This window comes from Wyeomyia smithii, chromosome 1 (assembly GCF_029784165.1).
Source record: "Wyeomyia smithii strain HCP4-BCI-WySm-NY-G18 chromosome 1, ASM2978416v1, whole genome shotgun sequence".
NCBI classification, from domain to species: domain Eukaryota; kingdom Metazoa; phylum Arthropoda; class Insecta; order Diptera; family Culicidae; genus Wyeomyia; species Wyeomyia smithii.
In genome coordinates this window covers 106,516,481-106,538,189 of record NC_073694.1, presented here as the reverse complement: position 1 = coordinate 106,538,189, position 21,709 = coordinate 106,516,481, and the positions used below count along the sequence as shown (strand labels likewise).

At 42.8% G+C, this 21,709-nt stretch overlaps 1 protein-coding gene across 8 annotated transcripts in view; it reads left to right on the top strand.

The window, feature by feature from the left end:
* Positions 1–21,709, top strand: part of LOC129718457 (syntaxin-binding protein 5) — a 1,078,665-nt gene that overhangs the window by 563,748 nt on the left and 493,208 nt on the right. For all 8 annotated transcript variants that reach the window (XM_055669251.1, XM_055669249.1, XM_055669252.1 and 5 more), the window contains one exon: positions 12,306–12,414. In XM_055669251.1, the coding sequence (XP_055525226.1) occupies positions 12,306–12,414 (109 nt within the window). The remainder of the gene's footprint in view (positions 1–12,305; positions 12,415–21,709) is intronic.

The window sequence follows — 21,709 nt, the reverse complement described above, 5'->3', positions numbered from 1 at the left end:
GCGGCTTTTGTGCTCTGTGCACCCTCTTGGTTCTTTAGGTCTTTTTGCTAACTTAGCTAACTAACCTGGAGACTGGCCGTTAGCTAACACTGGCGTGTCGGTGGGTCAACCTGTCGCCTGTTTTGCAATTCTAAAACTATTTGAGAGGCGGCTGTACAAACCGCCCTCCAAATGTTTGGGTCTTTACACATCCTCCGAACTAGGTTGTCCGGAGTGGTGTCTGGCCCGCTCACTACCATCATGTCGCTCCGCGCATGCACAAAACGAGGGCACACGAAGAAGACATGCTCAGCAGTCTCTTCCGCTTCCGCGCACTCGGGACACATGGGGGACCCCGCATGCCCGAATCTGTGTAGATACTGCCTAAAGCAACCATGGCCTGACAGAATCTGTGTCAGATGGAAGTTAACTTCTCCATGGCGCCTCCCAACCCTTCCGGATACATCCGGAATAAGTCGATGCGTCCATCTACCCTTCACGGAATTGGACCACTCCTGCTGCCATCTGATCATCGAGAATGATCTTCTGGTACCTCGTATGCCCCTTGTGTCACGTTGATCGAAGCATTCTACGTCCTCCTTAATGGCTATGCTGATAGGCATCATGCCGGACAGGACGCAGATTGCGTCGTATGACACAGTTCGATACGCGCTCGCAACCCTCAGGCACATGAGCCTGTAGGTACTTTCCAACTTACCCCGATGTTAACCTAGTGCTTTGGACCACACTGGCCCGCCGTATCTCAGTATGGACGAAGTCACGCTAGCTAGAAGTTTCCGCTTGCTGCCGTACACTGCTGAGCTATTGGACATCATGCGAGATAATGCTGCAATAGCCATTGAAGCCCTCTTACAGGCATATTCGACATGGCTCCCGAAGGCGAGCTTGTCATCGATCATCACCCCCAGCAGCTTCAGGGGAGCGCTTAGAGGCGATGGTGCAATTCCCGACACTGATCAACGCCTGTTGCTTCGACTTGCGGTTATTGACAACTGAAATCTCCGTCTTATGATGCGCAAGCTCCAGTTTTTTGGAGCGCATCCAGTCCTCGACGACGCTTATAGAGTGCGAAGCCGTCAACTCAACCTCCTCGATCGACTCGCCGTAGACCTCAAGTGTGATGTCGTCCGCAAACCCAACGATCACAACCCCTTGGGGGAGCTTTTGTTTCAGCACTTCATCGTACATGATATTCCACAGTACCGGGCCCAGGATGGAACCTTGTGGAACCCCTGCGGTAATTGGGACACATTTTTGACCCTCGTCTGTGCTGTAAACTAGCACACGATTCTAGAAATAATTTTCCAGAATCCTGTACAAAGATACCGGAATGTCTAGTTTCCGAAGCGAGTGGGCTATGGAATCCCAGCTAACACTATTGAACGCATTTTTCACGTCCAACGTGACGATTGCGCAATAGCGAATGCCCCATCTTTTACGCTGGAGTGCTACTTCTGCTGTTTTGGTGACGGACAGAATAGCATCCACCGTAGACTTGCCTTTTCGGAAGCCGAACTGGTTACTCGACAGACCGTTTGCACTTTCGGTGTACCTAACCAGTCTATTGAGAATAACCTTCTCGAGCACCTTACCCGCCGTATCGAGCAGACATATCGGTCTGTATGCCGACGGGTCACCAGGTGGTTTCCCTGTCTTCGGCAATAAGACCAGCTTCTGTCGCTTCCATCTCTCTGGGAATGTACAGTCATCCAGGCACTTCTGCATGACTTCCCGGAATAGTCTGGGGGCCTCTTTGATGGCCTTCTTCACAGCCAGATTCGGAATCCCATCCAATCCCGGTGCCTTGCTCACCTTCAGGGAGTTGGCGATCGCGATGAGTTCCTCATTCGTAACCGTTTCCGCCTCCTCTGCCTCGGCACGGCTAACGCCGTCACTCATATATTGGGTGTTCGGCAGGTTGGCCGACCACCTCTGGTCTGAGTTTGAGATACTGGAACGTCGGTGAAGTGACTCGCCAGCCGGAGGCCAAGGATTTGGCTCGTGGCGTGGAAAGAGTCCCTCTATGATCCGCTCAAGCATCGCTGGTGATTTTTCTGCGGGCGCCATCGCACCCTTAGTCTTGGCCATCACCATCCTATAGGCGTTACCCCACGGGTTAGTGTTGACACTAGCGCACAGTCTTTCGAAGCACGCACGTTTACTAGCTTTTATTGCTCTCTTAAGCGCCGCTTTTGCGGAACTGAATGCCCCTCGACGATCTTCCCTTTCTTCGTCGGTTCGCGCACGTTGAATCCTTCTTCTCGCTTGAAGACACGCTCTGCGGAGGTCCGCTATCGCGTCGGTCCACCAGTAGACTGGTGGCCTTCCATGCCTAGGCTGGCGGTTCCTAGGCATAGTGGCGTCGCACGCCCGCGAAAGTAATGCAACAAGTTGATCAGCCCTCAGGTTACGAGTTCTGCTCGCCTCGTGTTCTAGTCTAATTGCTTCCGCAAATACCTCTTCGTTGAAGTGTGATATCCTCCAACCCGCGAGGAGCTGGAGTGTTAATTCTACTCGCCACATGCGGTCTCGTTTTACAGTCTACGCTATAACAGACCGCCAGGTGGTCGCTATGAGTGTAGCCATCGTCTACCCTCCAGTTCGTGATCAATCCTGGACTACAGAATGTCACATCGATGATCGACTCCACGCCGTTTCTACTGAAGGGTGCTCTTCAAGCCGACGTTGGCCAGATCTATGTTGAGCTTCGCCAAAGCCTCCAACAAGATCCGGCCTCTCTGGTTTGTGCGTCGACTTCCCCACTCAGTTGCCCATGCGTTGAAGTCGCCCGCCACTACCAACGGTGATAGACCCGATCAGCTCCACGGTGGCTCGGTCGATCATCCTTGCGAACTGCTCGGTAGACCAACGAGGCGGAGCATAGCAGCTGCAGTAGTACACTCCGTTCACCTTGGCAACCGCGTATCCTTCGTTTGAAGTTGACACTATCTCTTGAACCGGGAACCTGCTCGTCGTCCATATTGCCGCCATACCGGACCCGTCCGAAATCCAGTTACCGTTTCCGGAAGGAATTCGGTAAGGGTCCGAGATTATGGCGATGTCCGACAACGACTCAGTGACTGCTTGGTATAGCAGTTGCTGAGCCGCGAAGCAGTGGTTCAAATTTAGCTGTGTCACTCTCGCGCCCGTGGCTTGCTAGTCGGCTTACCGGCCGTGCACCTCGGGCCTCCCATTATGTGCTTTGCGTCACGCTTCCCGGCGCACGCCAAGCACTTCGGGGGGCTCTCCGCAGTCTTTGCTTTTGTGGCCTGCAGCACCGCACCGCCTGCATAAGGAGCTCCTGTCAGGCCCCCTTGCAGCTAAAGGACTTGTGTCCTTGCTCGAAGCATCGAAAGCAGACCTCCGGCGGCTGGTAGATGCTGAGTGGGCACATTGACCAGCCCACTTTGAGCCTCGCTACCTTTAGCGCCTGGTTTGCGTCTACTGACGGAAGCCTGACAGTGGCGGTCTGGGTTCCTACTGGGCCTTTGCGCAGTCGAACTGCCTCTGGTGCCACAACCACTTCGCACTGCTCCTTGAGGGCATCCACGACTTCGCATGCCTCGGTGACTTCGTCCAGGTATTTAAGTTGTAGGGTTACCTGCGACGTGAGTGCCCGAACCTGCACTCTATCTCCAAGCGCCTCTTGGGCCAATGCCCGATAGGCTGGGCCCTCGTTTCTGGCTTCCTTGCGGAGCTCGACGATCATTTCTCCCTTGCGGGATCGGCGGATGCTACGCACATCTGCCCCCAGATCTTTGAGCTTCGCATCGCCTCTCATTGCCTTAAGGACTTCCGAGTACTTTGACTCTTCTGTCTTAAGGATGAGTGCGTCGCCCTTATTTTTAACTTTCTTCGTCGCAGGATTTGTAACCGGGTGCGGTTTTTTGGCCACCACTTTTTTGTTCCTACTCCTTCCCGGAACCGTTACCCACGGGTTACCGGGAGCCTTCTGCTCCTTGGCTGCCACCATGGGCGTTGCTTGCGCCACTCCTACACCGGTCTGAGGGCTGTTTGCGATTAAACGCTTCTTGGTGCCCCCGGGGGCCGTCTCTCCCGGGGACTGTCGCGTTCGTTTGGCAGCTGGTCCTGCCGCGAAAACCGCCGCAAACGTGCTGGCGTCCGTTTGGACCGACTTCGTCGCCAGCTCGGTCACCTTCGTCTCCTCTTTCTCCGCAGCCGCAGCTTTCATTTCGAGCTCGACATGCTCCTTTTTCGCAGCATCGACGGAGGACCGAAGCATGTAGAGGGCCTGCTTCAAGTACTTCGTTGTATTGCTGCGACTTTTCGCAAACTCGATTATAGCATCGAGCTGCTCAGACAGGGCCACTACCCTCGGTAGCGTGTCCCGCTGTCTTCCGACCGCCTTCAATAGCTGTGGACCAGCCACCGCGATGTCTTGCGTAGATCCGGTAGGCGTACTGCCTTTACCGTCTTCGCAGGCGACCTTCACTGCATCCGTCTCCACTTTTCTAGGCGGAGACCGCTGGATGCCACCTCGCGCAAATGGGTTTTCCAACCCATCTGCCCCCATCTCCAGAGTTTTGTTTTGCTGCATTTTTGTTTATTGGGTCCCCCTACCAGCCGCTATCCTTATCCATAATGGAGTAGTCGCCTATATGGTCCCAAGGTAGTCTATGCCGGAGCAGTGAGGCCATGGCTAGGGGCGGCTGCCATAGCGCCTCATGGGCAACTATGACACCCCCGACCGGCGCAAGTCAGGAAAAGACATCTGATCCTACTCCTGCCGGGTTCCCACCAGGCAATGGACTCGGAACGTACTGGAAGGCCTGCCAGGTTTTACGGGACGGAGACCCCTGCACCGGTTGTACTCTCGCCGTTTCAAGCCGTTATCACACGACATTACTAAGGGAGCTCGGCGCAGGTGCCAGCCCAAAATCATGGTACGAAAACGAAATCCGACTCTTATCCTATAGTGATGCGACCAGTTGCCGTAATTGGGAACATTACTGGCATCAGTCCCAATGGGCGGTATAGTGCATTTGGGTGGTGGGAGCGGCACTACTCGCTCCGTCGGAGCTGCTTCCGGCCAGTGTGGCTTTTGCGAGAATTCAGCGGCCCAGTGCCTGAATCTCGCCACGACCTAGGCTAGCTCCCGCTGATGGTCCGGGACTGCTTGCTAGCAGTGAGCACTTCCGTGGCCTTCGGTAATCGCCAATTACTGACCCGTGGTGGCATACAGCTCTGCCAATATATATATATATATATATATATATATATATATATATATATATATATATATATATATATATATATATATATATATATATATATATATATATATATATATATATATATATATATATATATATATATATATATATATATATATATATATATATATATATATATATATATATATATATATATATATATATATATATATATATATATATATATATATATATATATATATATATATATATATATATATATATATATACTTTTCTTTTTTCGACTCTAAGCAAAGTCATGCTATTTTTTTTAATTTTAATTTAAGGAGTAAATGTAGTAATGAAGATAGAAAATTAAACTAACTGAAAATATGATTGTAGAAACTACGAAAAATATAGTTCAGCAGGTGGGACTCGAACCCACAACTTCCAATCTCCGGTCAGATGTGTTCCCGTTACACCACCGCAGAACGTTAAAGACGTAGTTCTAGAATCGAGTTTTGTATCGCTTATCCAATTCTCGCACTTCGTACATTTACTCAGTAGAGACTATTATTTATAGCTGGCTATTGTTTCAACACCCTCAGTGGAAGTTGGAATGACTTCTCAGTGTGAGAGATAGAAACGTGCCAGTAAGTTGCCATCTCTACCAGCAGCAACATCGACTTGCGTCACAAACATTTTTACTTTTCTTTTTTCGACTCTAAGCAAAGTCATGCTATTTTTTTAATTTTAATTTAAGGAGTAAATGTAGTAATGAAGATAGAAAATTAAACTAACTGAAAATATGATTGTAGAAACTACGAAAAATATAGTTCAGCAGGTGGGACTCGAACCCACAACTTCCAATCTCCGGTCAGATGTGTTCCCGTTACACCACCGCAGAACGTTAAAGACGTAGTTCTAGAATCGAGTTTTGTATCGCTTATCCAATTCTCGCACTTCGTACATTTACTCAGTAGAGACTATTATTTATAGCTGGCTATTGTTTCAACACCCTCAGTGGAAGTTGGAATGACTTCTCAGTGTGAGAGATAGAAACGTGCCAGTAGGTTGCCATCTCTACCAGCAGCAACATCGACTTGCGTCACAAACATTTTTACTTTTCTTTTTTCGACTCTAAGCAAAGTCATGCTATTTTTTTTAATTTTAATTTAAGGAGTAAATGTAGTAATGAAGATAGAAAATTAAACTAACTGAAAATATGATTGTAGAAACTACGAAAAATATAGTTCAGCAGGTGGGACTCGAACCCACAACTTCCAATCTCCGGTCAGATGTGTTCCCGTTACACCACCGCAGAACGTTAAAGACGTAGTTCTAGAATCGAGTTTTGTATCGCTTATCCAATTCTCGCACTTCGTACATTTACTCAGTAGAGACTATTATTTATAGCTGGCTATTGTTTCAACACCCTCAGTGGAAGTTGGAATGACTTCTCAGTGTGAGAGATAGAAACGTGCCAGTAAGTTGCCATCTCTACCAGCAGCAACATCGACTTGCGTCACAAACATTTTTACTTTTCTTTTTTCGACTCTAAGCAAAGTCATGCTATTTTTTTTAATTTTAATTTAAGGAGTAAATGTAGTAATGAAGATAGAAAATTAAACTAACTGAAAATATGATTGTAGAAACTACGAAAAATATAGTTCAGCAGGTGGGACTCGAACCCACAACTTCCAATCTCCGGTCAGATGTGTTCCCGTTACACCACCGCAGAACGTTAAAGACGTAGTTCTAGAATCGAGTTTTGTATCGCTTATCCAATTCTCGCACTTCGTACATTTACTCAGTAGAGACTATTATTTATAGCTGGCTATTGTTTCAACACCCTCAGTGGAAGTTGGAATGACTTCTCAGTGTGAGAGATAGAAACGTGCCAGTAAGTTGCCATCTCTACCAGCAGCAACATCGACTTGCGTCACAAACATTTTTACTTTTCTTTTTTCGACTCTAAGCAAAGTCATGCTTTTTTTTTTATTTTAATTTTAATTTAAGGAGTAAATGTAGTAATGAAGATAGAAAATTAAACTAACTGAAAATATGATTGTAGAAACTACGAAAAATATAGTTCAGCAGGTGGGACTCGAACCCACAACTTCCAATCTCCGGTCAGATGTGTTCCCGTTACACCACCGCAGAACGTTAAAGACGTAGTTCTAGAATCGAGTTTTGTATCGCTTATCCAATTCTCGCACTTCGTACATTTACTCAGTAGAGACTATTATTTATAGCTGGCTATTGTTTCAACACCCTCAGTGGAAGTTGGAATGACTTCTCAGTGTGAGAGATAGAAACGTGCCAGTAAGTTGCCATCTCTACCAGCAGCAACATCGACTTGCGTCACAAACATTTTTACTTTTCTTTTTTCGACTCTAAGCAAAGTCATGCTATTTTTTTTAATTTTAATTTAAGGAGTAAATGTAGTAATGAAGATAGAAAATTAAACTAACTGAAAATATGATTGTAGAAACTACGAAAAATATAGTTCAGCAGGTGGGACTCGAACCCACAACTTCCAATCTCCGGTCAGATGTGTTCCCGTTACACCACCGCAGAACGTTAAAGACGTAGTTCTAGAATCGAGTTTTGTATCGCTTATCCAATTCTCGCACTTCGTACATTTACTCAGTAGAGACTATTATTTATAGCTGGCTATTGTTTCAACACCCTCAGTGGAAGTTGGAATGACTTCTCAGTGTGAGAGATAGAAACGTGCCAGTAAGTTGCCATCTCTACCAGCAGCAACATCGACTTGCGTCACAAACATTTTTACTTTTCTTTTTTCGACTCTAAGCAAAGTCATGCTATTTTTTTTAATTTTAATTTAAGGAGTAAATGTAGTAATGAAGATAGAAAATTAAACTAACTGAAAATATGATTGTAGAAACTACGAAAAATATAGTTCAGCAGGTGGGACTCGAACCCACAACTTCCAATCTCCGGTCAGATGTGTTCCCGTTACACCACCGCAGAACGTTAAAGACGTAGTTCTAGAATCGAGTTTTGTATCGCTTATCCAATTCTCGCACTTCGTACATTTACTCAGTAGAGACTATTATTTATAGCTGGCTATTGTTTCAACACCCTCAGTGGAAGTTGGAATGACTTCTCAGTGTGAGAGATAGAAACGTGCCAGTAAGTTGCCATCTCTACCAGCAGCAACATCGACTTGCGTCACAAACATTTTTACTTTTCTTTTTTCGACTCTAAGCAAAGTCATGCTATTTTTTTTAATTTTAATTTAAGGAGTAAATGTAGTAATGAAGATAGAAAATTAAACTAACTGAAAATATGATTGTAGAAACTACGAAAAATATAGTTCAGCAGGTGGGACTCGAACCCACAACTTCCAATCTCCGGTCAGATGTGTTCCCGTTACACCACCGCAGAACGTTAAAGACGTAGTTCTAGAATCGAGTTTTGTATCGCTTATCCAATTCTCGCACTTCGTACATTTACTCAGTAGAGACTATTATTTATAGCTGGCTATTGTTTCAACACCCTAAGTGGAAGTTGGAATGACTTCTCAGTGTGAGAGATAGAAACGTGCCAGTAAGTTGCCATCTCTACCAGCAGCAACATCGACTTGCGTCACAAACATTTTTACTTTTCTTTTTTCGACTCTAAGCAAAGTCATGCTATTTTTTTTATTTTAATTTTAATTTAAGGAGTAAATGTAGTAATGAAGATAGAAAATTAAACTAACTGAAAATATGATTGTAGAAACTACGAAAAATATAGTTCAGCAGGTGGGACTCGAACCCACAACTTCCAATCTCCGGTCAGATGTGTTCCCGTTACACCACCGCAAGCACTTGTGACGCAAGTCGATGTTGCTGCTGGTAGAGATGGCAACTTACTGGCACGTTTCTATCTCTCACACTGAGAAGTCATTCCAACTTCCACTGAGGGTGTTGAAACAATAGCCAGCTATAATTAATAGTCTCTACTGAGTAAATGTACGAAGTGCGAGAATTGGATAAGCGATACAAAACTCGATTCTAGAACTACGTTTTTAACGTTCTGCGGTGGTGTAACGGGAACACATCTGACCGGAGATTGGAAGTTGTGGGTTCGAGTCCCACCTGCTGAACTATATTTTTCGTAGTTTCTACAATCATATTTTCAGTTAGTTTAATTTTCTATCTTCATTACTACATTTACTCCTTATATTAAAATTAAAAAAAATAGCATGACTTTGCTTAGAGTCGAAAAAAGAAAAGTAAAAATGTTTGTGACGCAAGTCGATGTTGCTGCTGGTAGAGATGGCAACTTACTGGCACGTTTCTATCTCTCACACTGAGAAGTCATTCCAACTTCCACTGAGGGTGTTGAAACAATAGCCAGCTATAAATAATAGTCTCTACTGAGTAAATGTACGAAGTGCGAGAATTGGATAAGCGATACAAAACTCGATTCTAGAACTACGTCTTTAACGTTCTGCGGTGGTGTAACGGGAACACATCTGACCGGAGATTGGAAGTTGTGGGTTCGAGTCCCACCTGCTGAACTATATTTTTCGTAGTTTCTACAATCATATTTTCAGTTAGTTTAATTTTCTATCTTCATTACTACATTTACTCCTTAAATTAAAATTAAAAAAAATAGCATGACTTTGCTTAGAGTCGAAAAAAGAAAAGTAAAAATGTTTGTGACGCAAGTCGATGTTGCTGCTGGTAGAGATGGCAACTTACTGGCACGTTTCTATCTCTCACACTGAGAAGTCATTCCAACTTCCACTGAGGGTGTTGAAACAATAGCCAGCTATAAATAATAGTCTCTACTGAGTAAATGTACGAAGTGCGAGAATTGGATAAGCGATACAAAACTCGATTCTAGAACTACGTCTTTAACGTTCTGCGGTGGTGTAACGGGAACACATCTGACCGGAGATTGGAAGTTGTGGGTTCGAGTCCCACCTGCTGAACTATATTTTTCGTAGTTTCTACAATCATATTTTCAGTTAGTTTAATTTTCTATCTTCATTACTACATTTACTCCTTAAATTAAAATTAAAAAAAATAGCATGACTTTGCTTAGAGTCGAAAAAAGAAAAGTAAAAATGTTTGTGACGCAAGTCGATGTTGCTGCTGGTAGAGATGGCAACTTACTGGCACGTTTCTATCTCTCACACTGAGAAGTCATTCCAACTTCCACTGAGGGTGTTGAAACAATAGCCAGCTATAAATAATAGTCTCTACTGAGTAAATGTACGAAGTGCGAGAATTGGATAAGCGATACAAAACTCGATTCTAGAACTACGTCTTTAACGTTCTGCGGTGGTGTAACGGGAACACATCTGACCGGAGATTGGAAGTTGTGGGTTCGAGTCCCACCTGCTGAACTATATTTTTCGTAGTTTCTACAATCATATTTTCAGTTAGTTTAATTTTCTATCTTCATTACTACATTTACTCCTTAAATTAAAATTAAAAAAAATAGCATGACTTTGCTTAGAGTCGAAAAAAGAAAAGTAAAAATGTTTGTGACGCAAGTCGATGTTGCTGCTGGTAGAGATGGCAACTTACTGGCACGTTTCTATCTCTCACACTGAGAAGTCATTCCAACTTCCACTGAGGGTGTTGAAACAATAGCCAGCTATAAATAATAGTCTCTACTGAGTAAATGTACGAAGTGCGAGAATTGGATAAGCGATACAAAACTCGATTCTAGAACTACGTCTTTAACGTTCTGCGGTGGTGTAACGGGAACACATCTGACCGGAGATTGGAAGTTGTGGGTTCGAGTCCCACCTGCTGAACTATATTTTTCGTAGTTTCTACAATCATATTTTCAGTTAGTTTAATTTTCTATCTTCATTACTACATTTACTCCTTAAATTAAAATTAAAATAAAAAAAAAAGCATGACTTTGCTTAGAGTCGAAAAAAGAAAAGTAAAAATGTTTGTGACGCAAGTCGATGTTGCTGCTGGTAGAGATGGCAACTTACTGGCACGTTTCTATCTCTCACACTGAGAAGTCATTCCAACTTCCACTGAGGGTGTTGAAACAATAGCCAGCTATAAATAATAGTCTCTACTGAGTAAATGTACGAAGTGCGAGAATTGGATAAGCGATACAAAACTCGATTCTAGAACTACGTCTTTAACGTTCTGCGGTGGTGTAACGGGAACACATCTGACCGGAGATTGGAAGTTGTGGGTTCGAGTCCCACCTGCTGAACTATATTTTTCGTAGTTTCTACAATCATATTTTCAGTTAGTTTAATTTTCTATCTTCATTACTACATTTACTCCTTAAATTAAAATTAAAAAAAATAGCATGACTTTGCTTAGAGTCGAAAAAAGAAAAGTAAAAATGTTTGTGACGCAAGTCGATGTTGCTGCTGGTAGAGATGGCAACTTACTGGCACGTTTCTATCTCTCACACTGAGAAGTCATTCCAACTTCCACTGAGGGTGTTGAAACAATAGCCAGCTATAAATAATAGTCTCTACTGAGTAAATGTACGAAGTGCGAGAATTGGATAAGCGATACAAAACTCGATTCTAGAACTACGTCTTTAACGTTCTGCGGTGGTGTAACGGGAACACATCTGACCGGAGATTGGAAGTTGTGGGTTCGAGTCCCACCTGCTGAACTATATTTTTCGTAGTTTCTACAATCATATTTTCAGTTAGTTTAATTTTCTATCTTCATTACTACATTTACTCCTTAAATTAAAATTATATATATATATATATATATATATATATATATATATATATATATATATATATATATATATATATATATATATATATATATATATATATATATATATATATATATATATATATATATATATATATATATATTTATATATATATATATATATATTTATATATATATTTACCGACTTTTTTTATCTGCTTGTTTTCTACGTGATTTTATTTTACACGATTTCTTTTACACGTAACTGTAGTTTTTATCAAAACTACGCGATCTTTTTTTTATATGATTTGTTCAAAATTACGCGATTGTTTTTTTACGTGTAAAAAAGTGGTGATAGCTCAATAAATAGATATATATTATTTAATATCATTATGCTACATGAGGTACTTGCGAAATTTAAATAACTTATTTTACCATATTCTACTATTTTCAGATAGTGTTTGCCTCATCAGTTTTGCTTCAAACGGTCGTTTGCTGGTTTTCAGTCTTCCTAGTTTGAGGTTATTACTAGAAGTCGATTTTCTACCACTTACTGAGCTGAGGTATGTCCTTCTCTTGTATATTTATTTGCAATAGGCTCTGTTATTCCAATTTAACACAATAATGATAAACGACGCAACCAGGCACATTTCAGAATTCCAGGCATAAACAAGTACATTGATTTAATGAATAATTTCGTTACAAATTTTATTTTTGTTTTATATCACCCCTATTTTCACAAACATTGAAAGCTAAAGGGGAAAAAGCAAATCGGTTTGTTAGTATTATTGGTTTTGCGACAGCACTTACACTCAATTCAACAATTAATAGATCCAGTGACAGTGAGAGTGCCGGCAAAGGGCAATTCAAATAATTTATAATAAAAATTATACCTTATCGAACCGACTCTTCGAAAGCTTAATACTTATGCACCATTGCCTACAAACGCCTCAATAGTGCTGTGTACAGAAATTATCAGTGAAAGCTGCAGAAACGCCTTAAACAGAATCCCAAAAAGTTCTGTGAATATGTAAACGAACAACGTGAATAACTTGGTTTGCCTTCTTAATATAAATTATATTAATTGCTATCGTCGAGAGTAAACGAGTCGGCGTTTCACAGGCAATTTTGTAGCGTATTTTCCGTTGAAAACCTTAACGAAAACCCGATTAAACGATTTTTACAAACGGGTAAATATACAAATATATCTGAACTTAATAGAAATAAGAAATCCTGTAATATTCTTGATATACCGTGCTGGATCGGAACCCGTTCAGTATCGAAATCCGTACACCTTGTTTTTCTTCAGTTTCAAGCATTATAAAAGTGAAAATTCATATGATAGTTACATGTAAATATTCGTTGAGTTTTTGGCCTTCTGTTAAATTAAACTATGCGCCAGTAGGCCATGCAATAAAAATATTACAAATAAAAAATCTATCGTGCATCGGTTTCAGTTGTCATTTCTTTGTATCGTTAGAGAATTTACTAAGGAAACGTTCTTCAGATAAAAATGATTTACAAGTGGGATATAAGTGTTTTACTCTGTGAATCTTTTTAAAATTGATGGAAAAGGTAAGTCTTTGTCATTTTCGTGCTGTATATTGTCTAATAAATAGCTTGAATTGTATTTATTCAACAAAAACTGTGCCGTACGGATTTTGATTTTTGTTATTTGATGAATCGAAATCCGTACAGCGTACAGCATATTTTGTTGAACTTTCTTCTTGTTTTCAGCATATAATGGAAGAAAACAAGTATAAATATACGGCAAACAATTTCAAACGAGCTGTGACTCAGGTGCGCAAGGGAAAGTCGTACCGGGAAGCTTCGAGAGGTTCCGGCGTTCCGGTTACTACGAAACGCTACGAAAATTGCACTATTTCAGCTGATATCGAAAATTAGAAAACCGTGTGAAACTTTAGGAGCCAGTTTGGTTTTTTTGGTTTAAAATTAGTTTATTTGACACGGCACGATACATTTTCTGTTTTACTGAGCCAAGTACAATTCGTATTAATTCTACGTTAGCAGGGAAAAGAGGGAGGTTTTTTTTATTCTCGCGACCGACTACGAGCTAGTGGGGATTTAAGGTGAGAGGAGGGGAGATACAATTCTTGCTTAAAACTAATTAAGATATACGATCTACTTGTGTTTCGACTGGTGTTCTTTTTTGTTTTTTAAACATAGATTTAGGCTCTTCGTGTTCGTGTCTCCAGCGTCGTATACGGGTATTCTGACAAATAGACAAAAGAATATTAAATTTTAATGTCAGTCTTTTTCAAATAACAGTACAGTTGTGTCATGTACTGGAGATCACCGCTTCCCAGAATGTCTCTAACGGGTACGTTCGGTTGTTTTTCTCGGGCCCGGAGGGAATCTATAAGCTCGGACCTAACATCACAGAATTCGGCACACGACCAAACAACATGCTCGATGTCATGGTAGCCATCGCCACAAACGCAGTGATTACTGTCTACAAGCCCTATACGAAAGAGATGCGTGTTTAACGTGTAGTGATTGGACATAAGTCTTGAACCATGCTTTCGTCGATACCTTAGGAAAAATGGAATGTAGCCACCGTCCCAGTTCATCTGAGTTCCATGATGATTGCCAACTGTTGAGTGTTCTCTGACGCAAAATGCTATAAAATTCATCATAAGCAATTGGCCTTTCATAAATATCGCCATCAATAGCACCCACCTTAGCTAAAGAGTCAGCCTTTTCATTACCCGAAATCGAGCAATGAGAAGGGACCCACGCTAAGGTAACCCGGTAGTTTTTATCTGTTAAAGCACTTAAAAACCGCCGTAATTTCCCCAGGAAATACGGGGTGTGCTTCACAGTCTTCATCGATCGCAGAGCCTCAATGGCACTGAGACTATCTGTGAAGATGAAGTAGTGGTCTATGGGTAGGGTTTCGATGATTCCAAGAGAGTACTGATTAGCAGCAAGTTCTGCGACGTACACGGAACAGGAGCATCGAGTTTGTAGGAGGCGGTAAAATTTTCGTGGAAAACACCGAAGCCAGTGGACTCATCTAGATTAGATCCGTCAGTGTAAAACCTTTTATCATAACTAACATGTTTAAACTTATTGGAAAAAATCTTAGGGATCTCTTGGGGTCGCAATTGATCCGGGATACCAGAAATGTCTTGTTCCATGGTGGTGTCGAAGAATATAGCATTATTAGAAGTATCTAAAAGTGCGACATTGGAGGAATCGTATGAAGAAGGATTAATATCTTGATCCATATAGTCAACATATAAAGTCATAAATCTGGATTGAGATTGAAGGTCGACCAACCTCTCGAAATTTTCAATTACTAATGGGTTCATAACTGTGCATCGAATTAGCAACCGGTAAGAGAGATTCCAAAAACGATGTTTCAACGGAAGAATACCCGCTAACACTTCAAGACTCATCGTATGGGTCGACTGCATGCAACCCAAGGCAATACGCAAACAACGATATTGTATTCTCTCTAATTTTATAATGTGCGTGTTCGCGGCGGAGCGAAAGCAGAAACAGCCGTACTCAAGAACTGACAATATCGTTGTTTGGTAAAGCCTTAGAAGGTCTCCTGGGTGGGCTCCCCATGAGGTTCCGGTAATCGTACGAAGAAAATTAATCCTCTGTTGGCATTTTTGTGTCAGATACCTAATATGACAAGCCCAGGTGCATTTAGAGTCGAACCAGACCCCGAGATATTTAGCGACTAAAACCTGAAAGATCGTTTTACCCGTTAGTAGGAGCTGCAGCTGAGCTGGGTTATGCTTCCTAGAAAAAACGACCAGCTCAGTTTTCTCCGGAGAGAATTCGATACCCAGCTTAAGAGCCCATTCAGAAAAATTGTCTAAGGTATCTTGCAATGGTCCTTGCAGATCGCTACCCTCGCTACCAGTAATGGATACAACGCTATCGTCTGCAAGTTGCCTTAGCGTGCATGAATTTGCAAGACATTCATCGATGTCATTGACGTAAAAATTATATGAGAGAGTACTTAAACATGAGCCCTGGAGAAGGCCCATGTAACTAATTCGGGAAGTTGTCGAATCGCCATGTGAGAAATACATATGCTTTTCTGACAACAAATTGAGCAAAAAGTTCTTCAAATTTGGTGAAAGTCCCTGCGAATGAAGTTTCGCGCTTGAAACTTCTACAGAGATAGAGTCAAAAGCCCTCTTAATATCCAAGAACGCAGAAGCCATTTGCTCTTTTCGAGCAAATCCGAGTTGAATTTCAGTAGAAAGCAACGCTAGGCAATCGTTCGTCCCTTTGCCCCGGCGAAAGCCAAATTGAGTATCTGAAAGTAACCCGTTTGTTTCGACCCATTTGTCTAACCGTAATAGGATCATTTTCTCCATTAATTTCCGGAGGCAAGAGAGCATCGCAATCGGCCTATATGAATTGTGATCAGAGGCAGGTTTCCCGGGTTTCCGAATAGCAATGACTTCTACTTCCCTCCAGTCATGCGGAACAATATTTAGCTCAAGAAACTCTTTGAACAAATTCAACAAGACGCTTTGCAGAGTCGGGTAGATTCTTCAACAGGTTGAATTTTATTCTATCTAACCCTGGAACCTTATTGTTGCACGACAGGAGAGCCATTGAAAATTCCAACATCGAAAATGGAGGCTCTTCCGTAGTTACTTAAAACGCGTCGCGAAAGGTTTTCTGTTCCGGTACAGAGTCCGGACAGACCTTTTTGGCAAAATCGAGTATCCAGCGATCTGAATACTCCTCACTCTCATTCGAAACGTCACGGTTCCGCATGCGCCTGGCGGTATCCCAAAGAGTGCTCATCGCTGTTTCTCTCGACAACGCGTTTACGAACCGCCGCCAGTACCCGCGTTTTTTCGCCTTTACTAAGCTCTTCATCTGCCTGCCCAGTGCCTCGTACTTTCGAAGCAGGTTGACAGTGCCGTACTCCCGGTAGTCCTTATACGCCGCGGACCTTCGCGCGTACAGCTCAGAGCACTCTTTGTCCCACCATTTGTTGGGAGGGCGCTGTCTAATCGTTACCCCGGGTATCGGTTTCGTCTGAGCTTGAGTCGCGGCGTCGATTATCAAGCCAGCTAAGAACGCGTATTCTTCCTCCGGAGGAAGTTCCTCGTGAGTTTCGATAGATTCCGCAATAATAGACTCATAACGCTTCCAATCAATATTACGTGTAAGGTCGTAGGAAATATTGATTGGGTTCGGGGGGGTTGAACCATTAGCAATTGATATAACGATTGGAAGATGATCACTACCGTGGGGATCGTTGATTACTTTCCACTGGCAATCTAATGCTAGTGATGTCGAGCAGAGGGATAGGTCAAGCACGCTTTCACGTGCTGGAGGATTAGGTACACGTGTTGCTTCCCCAGTATTCAAAAGTGTCATATTGAAGTCGTCGATCAAGTTACAAATTAAAGAAGATCGGTTGTCGTCGTACAGCGACCCCCATAGCGAACAGTGAGAGTTAAAATCTCCCAAAATCATAAAAGGTGCGGGAAGCAATTCTGCTATATCAAGGAGTTGCTTCTGTTCAATCCGCGCGGATGGGGGAATAGATAACGAAACAAGGCAAAGGTCTTTTCCATTCATATTCGTTTGAATGGCAACAACTTCAATATTCGAGATCGAGGGGAGGTCGATTCTGAAAAAAGAATAGCACTTTTTGATCCCCAGAAGTACCCCTCCACCGTGTGAGTCTCGATCTCGACGAATGATGTTGAAATCGTGGAAATTAAGTTGGTCATTTGAATTGAGAAAAGTTTCACAGAGCGCGAACGCATCACAATTGTATGTGTTTATCAAATGTGAAAATAAATAAAATTTGGTGATGATACTTCTGCAGTTCCACTGTAACACAGTGACAAAATTCCTAACCTCTTTCGACGTATTAGTCATCGAAAGATACGATAGCTGAAATGAGGGGCCAAGTTGCTGTGAGTTGCTTCAAAAAGGTTTTCACTGTAGGAAGAAGGGCAAGAAGAATGTTTTGAAGGGGATCTGGTATGTTGAATGTTTTAAATATCCAGTCCACAATATCAGAGAATTTCATGAGCCCTGTTTTTTTTATGTCTTCTGATCGAGAAATGGGTGCACGAGGGGTTTTTGGTGCCCCAGGAAGCGGAGGGTACTCCTGGTTTGATTTGAAATTAAAACCGGGGGGTACTTGCTTCGGTTTTTCCTCACCGCTTCCTTTTTGTGTTGTCTTATTGGTCATTCCGCTAGGGGTTATCTTACGACCTTTGCGAGAAAGATTAGGAGAGTTGATCATTCTCCTCTTCCTAGATCCCTCTGGCAAGGCATAGGAACACCCTTCGACGGGATCGTCAGATGTACCCTCATCGGTTGGCAAAAAGGAAAAGATGTTTCCTGTCGAGGGTGGCTCAGCCCTCTTAAGCATTTCTGCAAAAGAGCGCTTTGATCGTTCCTTAAGGGAACGCTTAATTTTTTCCTCGCGCTGCTTGTACGCGGGACATGCCGGAAGGTCATGCCGAGTTCCCTCGCAATAAAGACACTTTTCAGTTTCCCCACAGCAAGCGTTCTCAGCATGATTGCCTCCGCACTTGATACAGCGTGCCTTGTTGCAGCAGTAGGTGGCTGTGTGACCTAACTGCTTACAGTTTTGGCAATGCATGACCCGCGGTACGAACAGGCGTACAGGTAGACGAACCCTGTCCAAGCGGACGTAGGTCGGCAGCGCGGATCCGGCGAATGGTACTCGGAAGGAATCCGAAGGGAGGAATTTCTTCTTCCCTTCTTCGATGAATACTGAATGCAATTGCTTGCAATCCAGTATCTTTACACTTTGAATCAAGGGGTTTTTAAAACAGCCAACTCCATGACGCAAAATGTCATCGACAGTGAGATTCCCCTCGGTAACCACACCGTCGATTTCTACATCCTTGGCAGGGATGTACACGCGATACTCTCTCGTGAAGAGCTCGTAGCCAGCAATTTCGTTTGCTTGCTTCAAGCTACCCACGACAACTCGCAGTTTGTTCGGCCTCACCTTCGTAATCTCGGTTACGGCCGAAAAATGTTTTGCCAGGACTTTGCCAATTTGAATAATATTCAATGGCTTCTTTATGGGCCGGAAAAAAAACAACATAGGGACCGCCAGCGGCATCTGGGTAAGCTTTTACCCGTACTTCCGGTACTCTTGGTACAGGACTTGGCAAAGGGGAGGGCACAGGGAAAAGTAGGGGTGAGCTGATGGGAGAAATTTCAATTTCTTCCCCGTTTGTTTCCACATCCAGGAAAAGTTGCACCTGCATGTCGTCCATTTTGCGGGAGCGTTACGCTCTGCCGCACACAAACGATAAATATTCGAATATGGGGGGTTCAAGTAGTTGATATTAAATTTTAAAAACAATTTTTCAATCTACAATGGATCAAATAAAAAAAAGACAGTAATACTAATACTAATAACAATAGTAATAATAATAATAATAATAATTATAGTATTTTTTTTTCTTCACATAACATTTATTTGACACGGCACAAATACAATTTAATGTTTAACGGCGCCAATTATATCTGATGACTTAAAAACTAAAGCAAATTTTTTATCCTCGCTGCCGACTACGAGCTGAAATTAAGTCTAACTTAAAACTAGCATGGAATTTCCAATCTGTGTTTTGTTGTTCAATGGTCGTCTGATGATCGTCGAATGGCATGTATGAATTCGTACTGCTGAGCCACGATGTAATGAGTTGGGACAGAGGCTCGTAGTCCTTGGGTCCTGGTTCTATTGTGCGGGGTCTGGTTGCTGGTTTTGTGCTTAAGGTTCAAACGTGTTCTTGTCGTTTTGTTGGGTGTAGACGGAGGGGAACGGGACTAGACTGGGGCATGGATGGATTTAAGGAAAACGTATATAGGGGTCATGTAGGGTAGGTCACGGCTCGCCAAGACATCACGAACAGGAACAGCTGGCCGTCTACCTCCGGCCTGAAGGGAAGCTACAAGTTTAGACCTGGCGTCACGGTGAACAGGGCATGACCAAACAACGTGCTCTATGTCGTGATAACCTCCACCACAGGCACAGATACCGCCTTCTTCGAGCCCAATATGACGGAGATGCGCGTCAAATCTATAGTGGTTGGACATAAGCCGAGACATCACGCAAATGAAATTTCGACCTACATCCAACCCCTTGAACCACGGGTTCGTCGATACCTTGGGAATTATGGAATGTAACCACCTTCCCAGTTCCCCTTTAGTCCATGAATTTTGCCAACTGATGATCGTATTCTGACGTACAAATGCGAAAAATTCATTGTAAGCAATTGGTCTTTCATAAGTATCGCCGTTTATTGCACCCACCTTAGCCAAAGAGTCCGCTTTCTCATTGCCCGGTATCGAGCAGTGAGAAGGGACCCACGCTAAGGTAATCTGAAACGATTTTTCGAATGAAGCACTCAAATGTTCCCGTATTTTCCCCAGGAAATACGGAGAGTGCTTAACATCTTTCATCGATCGGAGAGCCTCGATAGAACTGAGACTGTCCGTAAAGATGAAATAATGGTCCGTGGGCATTTTTTCGATAATCTCTAGGGTGTACTGAATTGCAGCTAATTCTGCGACGTAAACAGAAGCAGGATTATCGAGCTTATAGGAGACGGCTAAATGATTATTGAAGATACCGAAGCCAGTGGACCCATCCAGAAGTGATCCGTCAGTGTAGAACATATTGTCGCAGTTGATGTTTCGATATGTATTGGAAAAAATTTTAGGGATCTGCTGCACGCGTAAATGATGCGGGATTCCACGAATTTCTTCTATCATGGATGTATCGAAGAACACAGTAGAATCAAAAGTATTTAATAAGTTGACACGATTTGGAATATTCGGAGAAGGGTTAATATTCTGAGACATGTGATTGAAATACAATGTCATAAAACGGGTTTGAGAATTGAGTTCGATTAACCTTTCAAAATTATCAATCACAGGACGGTTCAAGACCTCACATTTAATAAGAATACGAGAAGAGAGGCTCCAGAAGCGGTTTTTCAATGGTAGTACTCCAGCTAAGACCTCCAAACTCATCGTATGGGTCGACTGCATGCATCCTAAAGCGATACGCAAACAACGATATTGTATTCGCTCCAGTTTGATCAAATGTGTGTTTGCTGCGAAGCGGAAGCAGAAACACCCGTATTCAATAACAGACAATATCGTTGTTTGGTAAAGCCTTATAAGGTCTCCTGGGTGGGCTCTCCACCATTGTCCGGTTATTGTACGAAGAAAATTCACTCTTTGTTGACATTTTTTCATCAGATACCTCACGTGACAACCCAGACACCAAGATATTTGTGTACTAAAACCTGAGAAATCGTTTTACCCATTAACTGTGTTTGAAGCTGAGCAGGTTCATGCTTCCTAGAAAAAACTACTATCTCAGTCTTCTCCGGAGAGAATTCGATACCTAGCTGTAAAGCCCAAGCAGACAAATTGTCCAAGGTATCTTGCAATGGTCCTTGCAAATCGGCAGCTTTGGCTCCTGTAACAGAGATTACACTGTCGTCTGCAAGTTGTCTTATCGTGCATGAATTTGCCAGACATTCGTCGATGTCATTTACATAAAAGTTGTAAAGAAGGGGGCTTAAACATGAGCCCTGGGGAAGACCCATGTAGCTAATGCGAAAAGTTGCCAAATCGCCAAGCGTAAAATGCATGTGCTTTTCGGACAACAAATTGTGCAAAAAATTTTTCAAAATTGGAGAAAATCCTTGTCGGTGAAGTTTACCCGAAAGAATGTCAATAGAAACGGAATCAAAAGCCCCCTTAATGTCCAAGAACGCAGACGCCATTTGTTCTTTGCGAGCATACGCCAGCTGAATATCTGTTGAAAGCAACGCAAGA